This window comes from Chlorocebus sabaeus, chromosome 7 (assembly GCF_047675955.1).
Source record: "Chlorocebus sabaeus isolate Y175 chromosome 7, mChlSab1.0.hap1, whole genome shotgun sequence".
Lineage (NCBI taxonomy): Eukaryota > Metazoa > Chordata > Mammalia > Primates > Cercopithecidae > Chlorocebus > Chlorocebus sabaeus.
Window position 1 is genome coordinate 26366131 of NC_132910.1, and position 18517 is coordinate 26384647.

Sequence of the window (18517 nt, forward strand, 5' to 3'; positions counted from 1 at the left end):
ATAGGAATTCAAAGGAGAGGGGAGAGGAGGAGGAGAAAGATGGTACAACAGCTCATTTCCTAATTGAATATTGGTATGGTGGTCTTCCATGTTCCAGTTTGGCAGTTTCATTAGTGCTGTTCTGAAATGCCTGTGAAGTTGCATCCATGTTACACATTTATAAATGGAAACTATCTCTGAGCAGTCTTTATGCCAGGGTTTGTTTGCAACTTTAAAAGAAAGCAAAGGCCCTGCCTGCCTTTTGCAGAAGTGTCTTTAATTAGTGATGATTGAAGAATGAGATAAGTCTGTTTTGATTTGTTTAAATTGGCTCAAAACTGTTCAACCAAGAGATAATCTCCCTGCACAGGAGACCATATCTGCTAAGACCGGTGATGTGGATGTTTCTATAATTAGGTGTGCTAGTGACCCAGACAGAATACATGGGGTGTTCTCTTCACAAAAATAAATGCAATCTTAATTTATAGACACAACAGGACCTGTCTTTTAAGATCTCTTGTTAGACGTCACCTATTTTACTTTATGTCTTCTAGTGATTGCATGTTGTACAATTGGATTCCTTCTGGTTGTTAGAGGAGTCCCAGCCAGCCATAAAGGCCGAGATCTTCTAGAATTTGTTATACACAGTTGACTTTTTCAGGTCACCTTTTGGAGTTCTGTAGGCGTTGTTTACTCCATTTTCTCCCTCAGTGGTTCTTAAACTTGAATGTGCATAAGAATCAACAGAAGAGCTTATTAAAAACACAATTTCCTGGGTCTCCTTCCCATAGATTCTGATTCAGTAGGTCCAGGTGGGGCCCTTGCATTTACTTTTCTAACTAGCTCAAAGGTGATGCCAGTGCTGCTAGTCCAAGGATCACACTTTGAGTGTTTTACCCACTCCAAACACACTCTCTGCTGTAGAGTTTCTCAGAGAGATTGCCTTGTTGTTTCATATGTATTTCAGATATGTTGTCCTGTTTCAGATATATCACCTTTGTAATTTTGAACATGCTGATCCTTCTGTGAGAGGTGTTTGGTTCACCCCTTTCTCATCTGGCTAATTTCAAGTTGTCCAGCTCAAGAGAGACCTTCTCTGGGAAGCCTTCTCCCACCTCTCCATACTGAGTTCCTTGCTGTGCATGCTTCCCTCATACCATGTGCTTCCCTGTACTGTTATCAGTGCATTCTCTACCAGTTTCCTCCACTAGAACAATATTCCCTCATACCATGTGCTTCCCTGTACTGTTATCAGTGCATTCTCTACCAGTTTCCTCCACTAGAACAATATCAAGTCTCTGGCATAGTAGTTGCTTAATGAACATTTATTGGATGAGTTAATGAGTCTGAATAGGAAAGTTTGGGGGTGCAGCAGTAACATTTGTTTACTCCTAATCAAGAAGAACCAGGGTTTGGGGGAGGAGAAGCCATGGGAATCTGTTAAACCACACAGACTTTTACTAGCTACTTCGTGGCACTGAACTAGTTTACAAATAGATGTGCCAATGTGTAGACCTTTTCTGTGATGATTGTCTGCCAATAGTAGGCCATCTGACCTAGAGAGAAAGTTTAACATGCTCACTAATTATTGTCCTCTTATCACACATACAAAAAAACTGTGTTTGTCTTACTCTTACTACAATAGTATCCAATTTATCCAAACCTGGCTGGAATCCCTGCACACCCAATTTTTCCTGTTTAAGCTCATTAATGTGGTAAATAAGCCCTATGGGTTCAGTACATTCCCAATTTTGGTTCATCCATATCTCTTGTATATCTTTCCTCACTTATCAGCATTTTACTCAACTCACTGTTTCTTCAATGGGAAGGCAAAAAAAAAACAAGAACAGAAAAAACGGAAAGTAAAGGCCAGTCTTTTTCCTTTATTTTACTAGTGTTTGTATAGATGTGTCTTACAATATAGGAGATTCAGATATAACATTAACCAAATAGTCTTGCCTAAGATAACCATAGCCAGTAAAACCTGACAGCCCGAAGATTTTTAAACCTCTAATCCCCATTCCAACATATTAATACATTTTAAAAATTCAAATACAATAACAATCATGTAAGAAACTGGTTTTATAACTATGCCTGGGATATAGTTTCAAGAGTTCCTAGTGGGAGGGAGGTTCACTTTTCATTCAATGACATTGTTTACTATTTGGCAGATTCACCATGTGCTTGTATAAGATTTATCATATTAAAAATTAAAAAACAATATTGGCCAACATTCAGTGTGCATTTACTGTGTGGCAAGCCTTTTATATTCATTACCTTATTTAATCTTCCTAACAACCATAAAGCAATTTTTTAAAAAGTTTCTCCATTTTATAGATGAAGAAACAGGGGGTTAAAAACTTACTCAAGGACATACATTTATTGACCAAACTTGCATTTTATGGGAATAAAATTATATGATAGATATAAAAATTCTGTGAGAAGTTCAATTACCATACAAAGGTGAAGCAGGAGTACCCTATCAATAAAGCGGCATGTTTATTAAGTAGATGTTTGCCAGGCTTGCAGCAGTAAGTTATGCCGAAATTTAGGCAGGGCTCCAGGGCTTTAGTTACAAGGTTTTAACTTGTTCATTCTATAGCTTCCATTTCTCAACTATCCTGCTAAAGGACTTGATTGGAACTGGAGGTTTTAAACTGGGGCCATAGACAGCCCATGACCTTTGTTTACCAAAACGACCTCCCTTATTTCTATAGATCAAAGAAGCAGTGGTGTTTCTGGGTTTCTATTTGTGGTCTCTTTCATTCCCACACCCACAGAAATGAATGTGAGCCTTTATGGAAGGCAAATTGTGGAACATCTTCAGGTTTTCAGGTACTTAGATTAGGTCAGCTGAGTCAGCCTTCAGGACATAAATCAGAATTTTGAAGGCTAAGAGTTTGAAATGAGCACAGCCAAGGTCTAGTTCTTTGCCAAAAAAAAAAAAAAAAAAAAAAAAAAAAACATCTTTTTGCAAATACCTGGCAGATGTAAATAAGCTTCAAAAGTGCAGTAGCAATTATTTTAGCACAGACAAAAGTATACCAAATGCTTTTGCACCTTGGAATTGTGTTTTCATTTTGTTTAATTTTCACATCTAGCTGAGATAAAAATTAGTGGGAGTGGTCATTTTTTGTGCTGTATCTAGCATACATGATTTCCAGTGGCAAGGTATAATAATTTATATGCTAACATGAGCCTTAGAGGTAACAAATGCTCATTTTGTGATGTTCTTCTAATCCTGCCATTGGTTTTAGTCTTAAAATGACCATACTCCTTTCCAGGAAGCTCCTGTCTTATGAACAGATCAGTTTTGAGGGGAACTCTGGATTTATTTTTTACAATCACTGTTTCTTTCATAAACACATATTGAGGACTTACTATGTGTCAGATATTCTTCTGGGTGCTGGAGTTAGAGCTAAGAATAAACACAACAGGCAAATAATCCATATCTGCATGGAAGTTATAGTCTAGTTAGGGAAGAGAAGCAATAACAAGTAAATTATATCATGTGTTAGAAGGTGATGAGTACTATGAGAAATATTAAGCTGGGAGTCTGGGGTGGGGGTTGAAAACTTAAATTGAATTGTGTTTTAGTCCGTTTTCACACTTCTGATAAACATACTCGAGACTGAGCAATTTACAAAAGAAAGAGGTTGAATCGTACTTAACAGTTCCATGTGGCTGGGGAAGCCTTAAAATCATGGCGGAAGGCAAAGAGGCACAAGTCACATCTTGTGTGGATGGCAGCAGTCAAAAAAAGAGAAAGCTTGTTCAGGGAAACTCCCGCTTACAGAACCATCAGATCTCACGAGACTCATTGACTATCATGAGAACAGCACAGGAAAGACCCGCTCCCATAATTTGATCACCTCCCACAGGGTTCCTCCCACGACATGTGGGGCCTGTGGGAGTTGCAATTCAAGATGAGATTTGGGTGGGGACACAGCCAAACCATATCAAGTTGTTAAGGAAGCCCTCACTGAAAAGGTGACATTTGAGCAAAGACTTGAAGGAAATGAAAGAATGAGCTGTGTGGAGAACTGGAGGACAATTGTTCCAAGCCAAGGGAATAGTCAGTGCAGAGGCCCTGAGGCAAAGTTGTGTCGGGCATGAGAGTGAGGAGAAGGAGACAAGTATGGTTGTAGCAGAGGGAGCAAGGGTCCTTTAATAGGGGCTGGTATGCTCAGAAAAGTACCTGGGGCCAGACCCCATAGGGCTTTGCAAGGCATTTTAATGACTTGGCTTTTACTCTGAAAGGAGGATCCGTTCAAAGGTTTTGAACAGAGGAGTGATAACAATCTGATTTCATTTCTTATAGATGTATTATTAATTATGAGAGAGGATCTCACAATTAATTATCCACCAAATTCTGCTTAACCCATATTACCATTCAACTAAGGTGCTAATGAGACTCTGGGAACTTGAACCCTGAGTGCTGGATTTAGATACAGGAGATGGGGATTTGGCTGACAGCTTAGTTGGATGACTTTGGGCTCTTCAAGTAACATCTCTGAGCCCCATTTTCCTTGTCAGAGAAATAAGTATAAACTATACCTGCCCCATGGCTTTATTCTGAGGATCAAGTAAAAACTAAATGTAGAAGCACTTCATAAATTATAAGACAATATAAATGTCAGGAGAGGTGGTGATAGCAACAGTGGTTGTGGTTGTGTCACCATTATTTCAGGGAAAATTAAGCCCAGAACCTAAGTCAGAATGTTAGGAATGCAAGCTTCCCCTTCCCATCTCTTCTTATTAAATTACTATGGAAATGGAGCCTCTTCTTCCTTCCCCAGCGCTGGAGATCCTGAAGACAAGGACTCAGATGATCCCAACAGAATGTGCCAGTCGGGATCCTAGCAGGAAGAGTTGTCACTGACAGGGTGTTTGGTAGACCGGAGCCTCCACAGTGGGTGGGTCTGTTGTCCTAGCGACAGCATCACACCTTTGCCTCTCTTTTGCCCCGTAAGCATCCCCAGTTCAGTGCAGGGCATTACGCTGTCCTCAGATGGGTGATTTTCCAAGTAATCACCACCCTCTTCTGTTTCTCCACCAGGCATTCCTCCTATGGAAGGCTTTTGGACGACCACGACTACGGGTCCTGGGGAAACTACAACAACCCCCTGTACGACGACTCCTAACAACGGAATATGGCCTGGGATGAGGATTAACTGTTCTTTATTTATAAGTGCTTATCCAGTAGAATTAATAAGTACCTGATGCGCATTGAACGACAATCTTAAGTCCTGTTTTGTTGGTATGGTTGTTTTTGTTTTCCTCCCTCTCCTCTGGCTGCTACAACTTCCCCTTTCTGGTACAAAAAAACCATTCTTTAAAGGTGAGTGGAGGCTGATTGGCAGCTGAAGTGGGCCAGCCTTGCACCAGCCAGGCCAGACCACCATGGTGGAGGCTTCTTTCCCCACTGCAGGACCCACTTTGAGAAGGACCGAGGAGGAGGATTTGGGTTGTTTTGTCAGGGGTTACTTTCAGGGGAACATTTCATTTGTGTTATTTCTTAAACTTCTATTTAGGAAATTACATTAAATATTAATGAGGGAAAAGGAAATGAGCTCTATGAGGATTTCACCCTGCATGGGAGAGAGCAGGGTTTTCTCAGATTCCTTTTTAATCTCTATTTATCTGGTTGTTTCTGACAGGATGCTGCCTGCTTGGCTCTACAAGCTGGAAAGCAGCTTCTTAGCTGCCTAATTAATGAAAGATGAAAATAGGAAGTGCCCTGGAGGAGGCCAGCAGGTCACGGGGCACAATCTCGCAGGTTGCTGGGGGATCTCAGTGTGCCCCTACCTGTTCTCCCCTCCAGGCCAGCTGTCTCTGTAAAGGATGTCTGCTCTGTTCAAAAGGCAGCTGGGATCCCAGCCCACAAATGATCAGCAGAGTTGCATTTCCAAAGAAAAAGGCTGTGAGATGAGCTGAGTTGTAGAGAGAAAGGGAGAGGCATATACGGTGTGGGGAAGTGGAAGAGAAGCTGGCGGGGGGAGAAGGAGGCTAACCTGCACTGAGTACCTCATTAGGACTAGTGAGAATCAACTGTCGATAATGGCCGGAGACATCCACAGCTTGGAGGAGTCCAGAAACTCTTTGCTTTATACCCACACAGCAATTGGTCCACTGCTTTCCTGTCTGTTGGATAATGGCTGTAAACTGCTTAAAAACAAAACAAAACAAAAAAGAGGCACTAGTCTATCTGCAATTACTCAATGAGGCATTTTCATAGGAAACAGACTATGATTAATCCGTTTATTCTTCCCACACACTGACCTTACTAATTCTTCCCTTTAATAAATGAGCAACTCTGGGTATAGTCTTAAAGTTCTGCACAATAAATTTTGAGAAAGAATTGTTCCTCTTTCTTGGCATCCGTGTATTGCAATCATTCTCAGCCAGGAGGTGATTTTGCCCTCTGCTTCCACCCTAGGGACTTTCAAAAATGTCTGGTGACACTTTTCATTGTCATGACTTGGGGGTGCTACTAGAGACCAGGAATGCTGCCAAACATCCTACCATGCACAGCATAACCTGCAACAGCAAAGAATCACCCACCCCAGAATATCAATAGTGCTGAGACTGAGAAGCCCTGATTTATCACAATGCCCACTGTGACGGAACAAGACACTCACAGATTAGTGATACGTTTTACTGTTAATGAAGTGAAATGATCTGTTAAGTTTTTATCTCCAAAGTGTTTAGTTTATTGGCTGGTGGGTTGTTCTTGGTATGCATGGTGACCTTTTTATTTCTGTGTGCTTCCTAGAGAGCTTTATTTCGTGGCTACAACTCTGTCTTCTTGTAACAGCTGACATTAGCAAGCAGCATCTATGTCCTGATTTCATGTAGTAGAAAACAAACATTGGGTCTGACTTCAAAATGTGTTATATTGTCCTACGGTGTCATAAAGAACCTGAAAATGGACTTTTGTTTCTAAAGTTGGACCATGCTGTCATGACTGTTTAGTTTACAGAAACTTGACCCCAGCTCGTCCTGTCTCTGGCTGTGGCCCGGCAAAGCACTGACATGAAAACCACCCTTGCTTTTCTAAACCCCTCTGGTCTCAGAGACAATAGGGGCAGTGCCACTTTCTACAACCTGCCAACCCACGCACTGGAGTAATTCTGAAAAAAAATTATTCCTAAACTCTCTAAGTGCAGACGGAGAATGAGCAAGCCCCAGCGGTGTTTTACAACCAGAGTGGGTAATGAGGAGGGGGCTTACTGGAATCGTGATATCTCTGAATGTTGAAAGCAACAACCAAAAGAAAAAAGGGGCAGCAAATGACCAAGGGCGCCCCTTCTGGCCGTGCTTGGCTTGAGTAACTGTCTCTCTTTCCCCACCCCCATCATAGGGCTTTCAGTTTGGCAAAGGAAAAGCAGATAAAAACAGGACATTCCATGTGTTGTTTTCTCCATTGGCCAAAACCATTTTGACACAGTGTTTGTGAAACACCTTTGGAGAGGTGCACTTCTGATTGCTGCCTCTGCCGTAAATGCTGGGGCAAGCCTCTTCCCAGGAACCATGGCCTTCTATAAACCGTGAACTCAAGCAGGCTTTTTTTTCCTTACTGAAGGCTGCTACTGTGCAAGGGCACATAATGGGTTTGTTGCTCTTATTGGCTTCCAAATGTGTGTGGCAAAGAGAGAGATGTGGGCCTAGAGCAGATGTATTCAGCAAGGTGACAGTTTCCTATAACAATTCTAACACTTCTTATGTTATGTGAGTGTAAAATATGTAAGGGTTGAACCTTATTTTGCCAAATGTATCTTTTCTGCTTTTGAATTGGCCAAAGGATTTTAGCAACTATATTCCACAAATGTTACTTAAAACACACACACACACACACACACACACACACACACACATATCTGAAATATATACCGAAAATTGACGTCCTTGACCTCAGGGAGAGCACCTGTTCAGGTCTACCTAAGGGAAATGGCTCCAGTGGGTCTATACAACCATGTCCCATCCGTGGATAGGTCTAGTCATAACACTTTAGAGAGAATGTCAGAGCAGGAGGGAGGCAAGCTGCCTCTTTTCGACCATCGACTGCAGATGATGAAAGAGCAGGATTCTACTTTGTTTTCTTTTTCTGTGGCCACAGTGAAATCTCCTGCCCTCCCTGCACGTCTGTGTCTTCATTTCTAAAATGGGGGTGATGCTTTCATATTGACCTCACCCCATACTACCTCACAGATGTGTTGTGAGGATTAATAAAATTACATCTACGGTATTTTCAGTTTCTGGATAAAAATACTTATAGACAGTTTGACTATTACATAGATGTATAAGTGATCCCAGTTTCTTGTTTGCTATGATACTAGTGTGTGTTTTTACTTATTCTCTAACATGACAGTTGTGTCCTAGCCACATCAGACAGCTATCTAAGCTCTGGACTACCCCTTTGTGCAGCTGAATCACTGCAGGGTTGACCATGCCTGGGGTCACAGCAATGGTTTCCATTTCTAGGTGAAAGGATGGCGTAGGACATAGGTCTCAGAGACTCTTGAATCAGAATCAGGAGATTAGGGAAAACAGGATGGACACCTGAGCACTAACAGCAGTAGACGTAGACCTCTGGCCTTTACCATCTGAGGTCTTCTGGATTATTTGTGGGGTTGATTTTGATTTGATGTCATCTGTTTGCCCTTCATCTTGTTGCAAGTGTGCATGGTTCAATCCCTCGCATCCAGGAAATGAATTTTGCAATTGGGCCAGATGCTAATTTGCACGTTGATTCACCTTCTTTGCCTTTAACCTTTTTTTTTTTTTTTTTTTTGGCAAATGAATGTACCATTTCATCTTTGATTTTAATAGTGCTAGTTGATGTTGGTAATAATGCTAACCAAGAGATCAATGCCAGATTTCTCTCTTGGGGTGAGTTAGCTGAAGTCATTTAAAGATGGAAAGATGGGAAACTTCTCTGATATTTGATGTCATTGTATCCACATTTGTTGTAAGACATATTGCATACCAATTATAATTATATCAATTAAAGTTGATAAAAGCTTCCGTCTGGCTGTGGGTGATTCACATTTTGATATATTTTGTTATTTAAACCACTTGATTGATATGCTCAACACTGCTCATATTAAGTAGTTCTGACTTGTTCTTAAAGAAAATGTATCCCACACCAGTAAATATTTTCTGCATAGCAGAAAGGGCTCTCTGACCTTGAAACGGAACTGAAGAATGTCAGAATTGAAGAAACTTTTCAAGCAGTGATTTTACTCCCAAATATACTCTGGGCTTTATAAAATAGATGTAAAAACAAACACTTTGATTCAATGAGTTGATAGCAATACATAATCAAGTCATATTAAGGCATATTGGCACTAGTGACACATTTGACACTTGCTTCACTCCCCTTTAAAAATTAAATTCAGCATACTCATCCTTATCTGACAGTTAAATAGCAGGCAATTTCAGTCATCCAAAATATAATTTCAACCCCCAAAAGCTAACTGAAGATGATTCTGATTCCAAAGAAAAGAGCAGCAGCAAAACCCATTCATTTTGTTCCATAGGAAAGGAATGGATCACCTACAAACTAGAACTTGTTGATTAGTTTAATAGGTTTAGTTACTTGGTCAGATTTCACAAGTTTAGTTACTCGCTTTCAGTGACATAGCATGGAGGATTGACGGGAAAGAGTCAAGATAGGGAATGAGGATTGAGCATGAAACAGGCCCTTTCCATTAATTATTTGGTCATTTCTTGAGGAACATTTCATGGGCACAAAAGCAACTAAAAACCCTATTATTCCACGCTTGCCTGAATGAGGATTGGTCAGAAAGTTACCTTAAATGGGCATAGAAAGCAAAGGCTTAATAAGAATGTGTAGTGTTTACATATTATGAATTTTTGTGTCCAAATCTATTTTTTCCTATAGTGTAGGTTTTCTAGGTCAGACAATAATCTATTTAGATTATTTAGTAACATATCTGTGATCTTTTACTCCCCCAAAATTCGATAGCACTCTACAATAGCTGGCTACATTTTGACTTTTGTTCGAAAGCACTGAATCATAAATGACTTTTAAAAGCACTGATCATATTGGGAAAAACCTATAAGAGGCATGATCGTTTCCTTTAAAGGATCTAGTCTTTGGCAGATGTAGACTACATTTACTGCACCAAAACACCATTAATCAGTTTGACTCAACAAATGTACTGAATTTTTATCCTAAGCAAGATATTCCATAATTACTACAAAAAAAGGAATATAATATTCTTTAGGGAACTTGGGTGTCTGTGAGCATTATCTAGTATAATCCTTGCATCTGCTTTAGTGGTCATTACATTATGTCCATTTTACAGATGGGGAAACTGAAGTTCCAGAATGTTAAATTTGTTCATCCACATACTAAATCCTTCTATGTACTCTGTAATGAACAAGATAGTCCCTACCCTCCAAGTATTTACAGTTTAGTAAGTGGCAGAGGTGGGGTTCAAACCATGTCCATCTGGCACCAGAGCCCTTGATCTTTTATCACCCAAAGGACAAGTGTCCAATGTAAATCTTATCTGGGTATTAAGACCCTCATACCTCCTGCTCATATGAGACCTTCCACCCCTTGCAGAAATTGCTGAAGTCCCTCTCAGCTATTTCAGGCAGTCTCAAGGGTGTCTAGCATGCAGTCCAGGGCAAGCCCAGTCAGCTCTTAAAGCACATATCCCCTGCCAGACACAGTCGCTTTCTGCTGACTCCCACATCTATGGCTGTGTTCTTTGCCAAGGGGGAGATTGCCTTCCCTCCTGTCAGGACGCCAGCACAGAGCCCCATTGTCTCACAGAATTTTGGTGAAAACCTCTCTTAATTTCAACTTACAGCCTCCCTGCTCTTCCCAGGAATCAGATGTGAATTCATGGCAGCCTAGGCTAGAGATGCTGCCTTCGGAGTCACTCCCTGATCTTACCCTGGGATTCCATCACTGGGCCAACTTGTCTTTTCTCAGGATAGTAATAATAATGACAACTTATTCTCACATATCACTTACTATGAACTAGATACTGCTGTAGGAACTTTACCTGGGTTAATGTCTCTGTGAAATAGATATTATTAACATCTCCATTGTACAGAAGAGAAAACTAAGGGCCAAAGAGATGGAGAAAATTGCCCAAGGTCACACAGCGGTGGGACAGAATTGAAATGGGGACAATGGGTCTCCAGGGTCCATGTTCTGGACCACTTCCAAGCCAAATTCTCACTCCATGCCAGAGATGCTTGACATGTATGTGCTGCTGCCCATCAAACATGCCCAGCCATGTGAGACAACCTGAAGCCAAAGTTGGGCACCCAATGCAGAAGCAGCTTTCTCCCTGAAGAAAGGTTTCTAGAGTGGCCCAAAGGGCCTATTTTAAGGGGCACCCGCAACTGGGCAGCTCTGTGGTTGATTGAGCCTTTACACATTCATGTTTGTCAGGATGGTGGCTTGGGATTTTTTGAAAACAGTGGCACCCTCAGAACCGATGACCTGGCAGATTCTGACTTGTCTCTGTCTACACCATGGCACTTCCAGTCAAAGTCACTGATCCGATAACCACCAGCTCAACAGCAGGGCACTCCAGGCTGACCCTTCCCTTGTGACCAGATCCACACAGCAGCTATGAGACAGTCTAGACTACTGTCTTGTTCTCCCACTAGCCATTTCTCCCTTGGCATTTGGACAGAGTTTGCTGCCACAAACACCACTGAGAAGAGTGTTGAAAAGTTCACGTCGGTCATAAGCCAAGTGTTGTCAGGTGGTAAGAGACAAATGCTCACTGCCAGCCCCTGTGCCAGGACTTTCAGAGGTTTGACATGAGAAACCAAGACACTGCTCTGTGTATTTCTGGAATATATGTTAAAGTATTGATACAAAGTTGTGGATTTCGTATAAAACTTCGTTTCTTATACAGACACTGAGAGAGCAGGAGAAAAGGTTAGGGAAACCACCAGTAGATAATTGCTAAAATGCCAGGGTTTCTGGAAAACGGCCACCATCTCAGGCTACAACAGTAAAGTGAATGGTTCTCAAGAGCGCACTGGAAAGTTACACCTGCCCACACACCTGATGGCAACTGTTTCTGAAGAAGAATGGCTTTGCCTTTTTTCCATCTTCCAGATCTTGCCTAGAACCTCTCATAGACAAACTCTAGCCAGAGCCATAAGGGAAAGAGCATTCCGAGAAACGTAATTTCTGGCTTCTCCTCTATATGACAAAGATCTTAGAAAGGTGATAATGCTGAGCTAAAAGTAAGCAAATAATCACAGGCCACCTCTGTTACCACAAATGAGAACTTGGCAAAAAGTCAATAACAACAATATGTTATCTGTAACATTATGCAACTGTTCCTTACACAACTGAGGATGCACACACCTTCTCCCTAAAAAGAAAGACACATCATTCCATCTGTTGCTTTATCTCTGGGAATATTCATGCCTTTCCCAGTTCAGATGCAATCTTCCTTTGATACCAAATTATAGGGTTAGCCACTTTAACTCACTTTATATTGGACAGAGGGGGATAAGAAAAGACGGAAAAAAGAACTGATTTATACACACACGCATATACATATCAAAGCAAGCAAGAGAATATGCATAGTTACTAAAAATTCCCTTTTACCCCTAGTCATATGACCATATTGGTATTTATAACTTTCTTCTTCCACTTATCATTGCGTGTTCCTCTTGTCCTCAGTCGACATTTCATTTGGTCCTGGTTCTTTATGTGGCAGGGTGACTCAAACCTGTCTTCAAAATACAGCTAACACTTGGGTACTAGGAGAGAAAAAGGGAGTTAGTAAACTGAATAATGTTTCTACCACTGAAAAGAAAGACCAACTCACATTGCATGTAATGTTCCAATTATATTCCCCTTCCTATTTTCATTGTTTTTTTTCTCTCTCTCCTCCCCCATCCTTCCAGCCCACCTCACCTACCTTTATCAAAAAGGTAAAGAAAAAGTAGGGGAGAAAATAGAGAAGGGATTCAGAACCATTCTCAGCCCTTGGCTTGCTGCCTGAAGAACCATGGACCATTCCATGCCCCCATCTGCCCACTAACTCCCCCCAGCTCTCCTATCTCTGCTTGAGCTCTTCTGAGAAGACCTATGCATCCTTCAAACAGGGAAGAGTTGATAAAAGACATGCCAGGAAGTGTGGGGGAGAGAAAGAACAAGGTTTTCTTAAATGTATTCACTTTCAACTTAGAAGTGCCATGAGCCATTTCATACACATGTCAGGCTGCAGATGCTTTTACTGAGCCACTGATAACAAGCTCTGGAGCTGATAAGCAATGAAATGAAATACACTTAACTTTTATAGGATGAGTAATCCTCGATGACAATTAATCTCATGTCCTTAGGCCCAGGGCCTGTCTGAGGGGTTGTCCCATCCTCCTTCTGAACATCCATTTCTATAAAAAGTCAAGTTCATCAAGCAGCTCTACTCAAGGGAACACAACCTGAGGCCTTTACCTGTCCCCTTCTAAGGGTTTCCAGAGTAACCTGGCTGCTGGCTTCTCCTCCAAAGGGTGGAGAGGCTGGATTTCATGTCTGTCTCCTATAGGCCAGTTTCAATGCTTCATCTATCACAGTTCAGGTAAATCCCTGAGCAAGAATTTGGGGCACTGACCATTTGAGCAATCCCAGGGGGCTGGCAGGTGGCTTTTCAGTAAAGAACGGCACAATCATTCTTTCCTAGCCTCCTTGATCTCCTAGAAACTTAGGCAGCTGGTCCTTGAAAAGTAACAGACTCTAAATCTAACCATAGCCAAAACCATGAGCAAAGAAAAACTGGTAGACTGAAAATTCTGACAACTTTATATCCTTTTTCCCTTGGTTTCTCCTATAGAGAAGCGTAGGCTTGAGACACTAGATGCAAGAAGACAGGGGGCGGTGGGAAATCCAGGCTGCTACCTGATTACAGGCAAATGCGAGTTGAAACCAACAAGGATGCGTTTGTTCACAGAGAGTCTCAATGTTTACTCTCCTAAAAGCCCCATGGATTTCTCTAAGGAATGGCCCGTGATGGAAATTATAGCGTTGGAAGCAAAACATTCATTCACTCATCCATTCAATCACTTAACAAACAGTATTATTTTACACGTTCTAGATACTTTCTTAGACATTGCATACAATATTTAGGTGAAACAATAAAACAAGACATGACCTCTCAAAAACTCATCCTCAAAATGCTTTGAATCTGTTAATGAAACAGTCCAATCTACAATTCTGTAGTGTATAATGGGCACCTTTTGGTAGAGCAATGTGCAGGGTACACAAGGAGCAAGAAGAGGATAAGGCCAAAGGATGTGAAAGTGTCCTGATAGGTGTTTCCTCTCTTCCTTTTTTCCAGATGTCTCTCTGATACTCATGCCCCACCATCTGCCTAACTGACTTCCTGGGTCTGAATTTGTTCTCTGGGCTCTCCCTGTGAAGATCTATCCTTTGCCATCAGTCCCAGATTTCATCTGGGAAATTTGATTTGTTCCTCCTAACTGACCTGTTTGAACCAGGTGTACTGGCCTTTTCTAACCCTGGTCACAGCCAGAAGAACCCCTCTTCCGGTGTCTGCAATGCCACCACTGGAACTTGATATATAGTATGTCTTTGTGGAAAAAGAGAGAAAGTAGTCATCTTTCTTTGTCTTGCCACACTATTCTATGATAATAATTCCCTAATGATATCCAAAGAGCTAGAGTGGTTTTCTTGACTATGTTTTCTGATGAAAGGTTGAAGAGAAGAGAAATGACATTTGTTGAATGCCTGTTATGTGCCTACACATGAGAAATTAAGATCTTTTCAGAGAGCAGAAAACTGAGGCTTAGAAAGTTTAAGTGACATTCCCATGGTTACACAACTAGTGAGAGTCAGAGTCTGAATTTTAACCCTGGACCTTCTTACTCCAAAATCTATGTTCTACCTAGTATGGAAATGTTTCTCATACTCTAATGCACATGCAAATTACTGGAGATCTTGTTAAAATGCAGATTCTAATTCATAGTTTTCAGGTGGAGTCTGAGATTTGCATTTGTAATAACCTCCCAGGTGGTGCTAATGCTGGGATACTGCACCCAATTTTGAGAAGGGAGATAATACTGAAGACGCAACCTTCTACACATAAGCCTAGGTAAACCCAAAAGACCCCACAGGACTCAGTTCTCAACAGGGGTGATAGCACCATATCTTCCCCCAGGGCAACAAAGTGTGGCAGCATCTCTTAGTTGTGTTTTTTAGTTGTTACTATGACTGATGTAGTTACTGGCGTTTAGTATCTGGGAGTCAAGGATGCTGCAAATGCTACAGTGAAAGAAATAGACCAGGTTGATTTGCTCAGGACAGTCCTGCACAACCCAGAATTGTACCACCTACAATTTTTATAGCATCTCCATCAAGAAACCCAGAACAGCAACGTGGGGAGGTGCACACCACTGTCAGCCACGAGCCCTTTGGCTGCCTTATTTCCATGACTTGTTCTCAGTCATTAGAAACTCAGGTCTGCCCTCCAGCTGTTCTGTTCCAAACTGTCATCATTGACAGCTGCTCTGCAGGATATCACTGCACACCCATGAGTGCATGTTGATGTCTTGCTAACTGAAACTCCTAAGTGTCAACAGAAAAAATGATCCAAGGTGGGCCTAATCAGAGAGAGGTGTGTTCACATATTTCTGTGTGCCTTCCAAGAGTACAGGGAAGCCACTATTATTTAAAATCGGACATTTTAGTAAACCATGTAGGCCAGCTGAAAAATTTATATCATTTTGCATTCCATGAGAATTTCAAAGGGTATTTATTGAAAAGATAGGCAAGGAGCTCACATCTACTAAGCTGCTTCTCTACGTCAGGAACTGGGCAGGTTCTTTACAAATGTTATTTCATTAGATCCATAGCATAGTGTAGTCATCATAGACTTAGACTTCTGTGGAGCTACTGTGTCTGGGTTTGAATCTTGGTTGAGCTAATTGCCAGTTGTGTGACCCTGAAAAATTTGTTTAACCTCTTGTTTCCTCGGTTTCTTCATCTGTAAAATGGGGATCAGAATGGCATCTGCCTTATTAGGCTGTTATGAAATGAATAGAATAGTACCTGGCACAGAGCAAATGTACAAACATTGTTTCATTAGATCCACAGCATAATAAAATATTTTATTTAGAAATAATAAAAGCATATTATTGCCAAATAAAATTGCCATGTAAGGTAAATGATTTTCTTCATTTTACAGATGAGGAAACTGAGATATTCAAGTTGAACACAGCCACAGTGTAGTAAAATCTGATTAATCATAATGATAAAAGCTAATATTCACTGAGCACTTATTATGTGCCAGATACTATTCTAAGTGTTTTATCAGGATCAACTCAATCCTCACAACTACCCTAAAAGATAGGTATTTTATCCCCATTCTACTGATGGCGGCTCTGGCCTGTCTGGAGCAGCCCCTGTGGGGATGCTAACTGCAGCCTGGGAGACATGGCCCGGGCTATGCTCTGCGGAGCTGGCAGGGCTGGGAACAGCCGGGAGCCCCGCCCCTTATCCAGTTGGTGGGACAGGAGCCCCGCAATCCCTGGCACAGCTGCAGCCGCCCAGCCAGGGTTCTGGACCTAGGCATCACTGCGCTTTCCGGAATCCAGGAAGTTCCCTCCCCCCACAGGCTTGAAAGTGCCTGCTCCTGCTCCTGGTGCCCATTCTGGGCTGGAGCAAAGTTGTGGCCAAGCCCAGGCACTACTGCAACCTGGCTGGGTGTGCACGTGCTCAGGGCAGCACTGAAACACTAGCCCCCTGCCACCTCAGCCTCCTCTGGACTTTGGCATTAACCAGCATGGGAGGGAGGATGACGGGGTGCTGAGGGCTGCTTGGGGTGGGCCTGCACCCTTTGGCAGGAACAGCCTGGGCACCATGGATGGCGCATTGATGGCAGGAGGCAGATAGGTTCCTGGGCTGAAAAGGGTGGGTCCCTTGTGAAACCCCACCTTCAAGCCAGGGATGGCCTGAAGCCTGAGGGCCGGCCAGTTCCAGGTGAAGTCCCTGGCCAGGAGTGAGAATTTATACTTTTTCCAGGCCCACCCATGGCCGTCCATGAACCAATCAGCATGCACTTCCTCCCTTCTGAGCCTATAAAAACCCTGGATTCACCAGCATCCAGTAGGTATGGGGACAACCTGCCTGCGGAAAGGAGCTACCCACTGCAGGTCTCCTCTCTACGGAGAACTGGACACTCAATGGGACGACCTGTCTGTGGAAAGGAGTTACTCACTGTGGGTCTCCTGAGAGCTGTTCTGCCTCTGAATGAAGTTCCTTTCTGCCTTTTTCACCCTCCAGTTTTCTACATAGCTCTTTCTTCCTGGATGCAGAACAAGAACTCAGGACCTGCCAAATGGCAGGACTGAAAGAGTCGTAACACAAACAGGACTGAAATATCCCTGCCACCTCACCATGCTGTGGGCAACAAGAAGGAGAGAAGAGCTGGGGTCCTTCAGGGAGCCCAGACCTAGGGGCTCCATGAGCCAGGACTGTGACACCCTCTTTGAGGCCCTGCAGTTCCTGGCATTTCCAAGCTTCTGGGCATCAACACATCCCCCTCGTCCAGATGCAGGTGTCCACAGCAGAAGCTGCATGGGGTCCATCTCCAGCTGCAGTCTTGCACGGGGCTGGCACCTGTCCTGGCGCAAGGAGCAGCCTGCCCTGCCGCAACAGCCACCATGCCTGGCTGTGCACAGTGGCCAGACCACGCACTCACTCACCCACACACTCTTTGCAGCTCCATGCCTGGCTCACCCTTGGCAGGTGTGGGATCTGAGCCAGTAGCATGAGCCAAGCACAGCCCACTAGGCCGAGTGGGCGGAACAAGCCCAGCAGGCGTGAGCAATGCTCAAGCAGAAGGTGCCACCAGCCACAGAGGTTTCCAGCTGGCAAAACAACACCCCAAGGATCCCATGACATTACCATGTGAGGAAACTGAGGCACAATGAGGAAGTAAAAGTTACTCACCCAAGGTAACCTGTTTGGTTAGTGGTGAATCAAGGATTTCAGCCCAAGGGTTTGACTCTGGAGCCTGAGTGCTATAGTTCCCAAGTCCATGCTTTACCTATCTCCTCACCTTCCTATTGTTCATCTGTTATGTATCCAGCCCTAAGCTAGGCATACTGTAGGATAAAACAAAGTAAAACTCACAATGTTTTTTGTTGGTTTGTTTGTTTTGAGACGAAGTCTCATTCTGTCTCCCAGGTTGGAGTGCAATGGCGCTATCTCGGCTCACCGCAACCTCCGCCTCGCAGTTCAAGCGATTCTCCTGCCTCAGCCGCGAGTAGCTGGGATTACAGGCACCTGTCACCACGCCCGGCTAATTTTCTTGTATTTTTAGTAGGGCCAGGGCTTTACCATATTGGTCAGGCAGGTCGCAAATTCCTGGCCTCGGGTAATCCACCCGCCTCGGCCTCCCAAAGTGCTGGGATTACAGGCGTGAGCCACCGTGCCCAGCCTAGACTCACAATGTTTACTTTCAAACTAATAACTTCATGTCACACCTTTATCTTCTTGTTG

At 42.8% G+C, this 18517-nt stretch overlaps 1 protein-coding gene across 1 annotated transcript in view; it reads left to right on the forward strand.

Annotated features, from left to right (window-relative positions):
* Positions 1 to 9006, forward strand: part of PARM1 (prostate androgen-regulated mucin-like protein 1) — a 111670-nt gene extending 102664 nt beyond the window's left edge. The window contains exon 4 of the mRNA XM_007998902.3: positions 5039 to 9006. Coding sequence (XP_007997093.3) covers positions 5039 to 5123 — 85 coding nt within the window. The 3' untranslated portion in view covers positions 5124 to 9006. The remainder of the gene's footprint in view (positions 1 to 5038) is intronic.
* The last annotated feature ends 9511 nt before the right edge of the window (positions 9007 to 18517 follow it).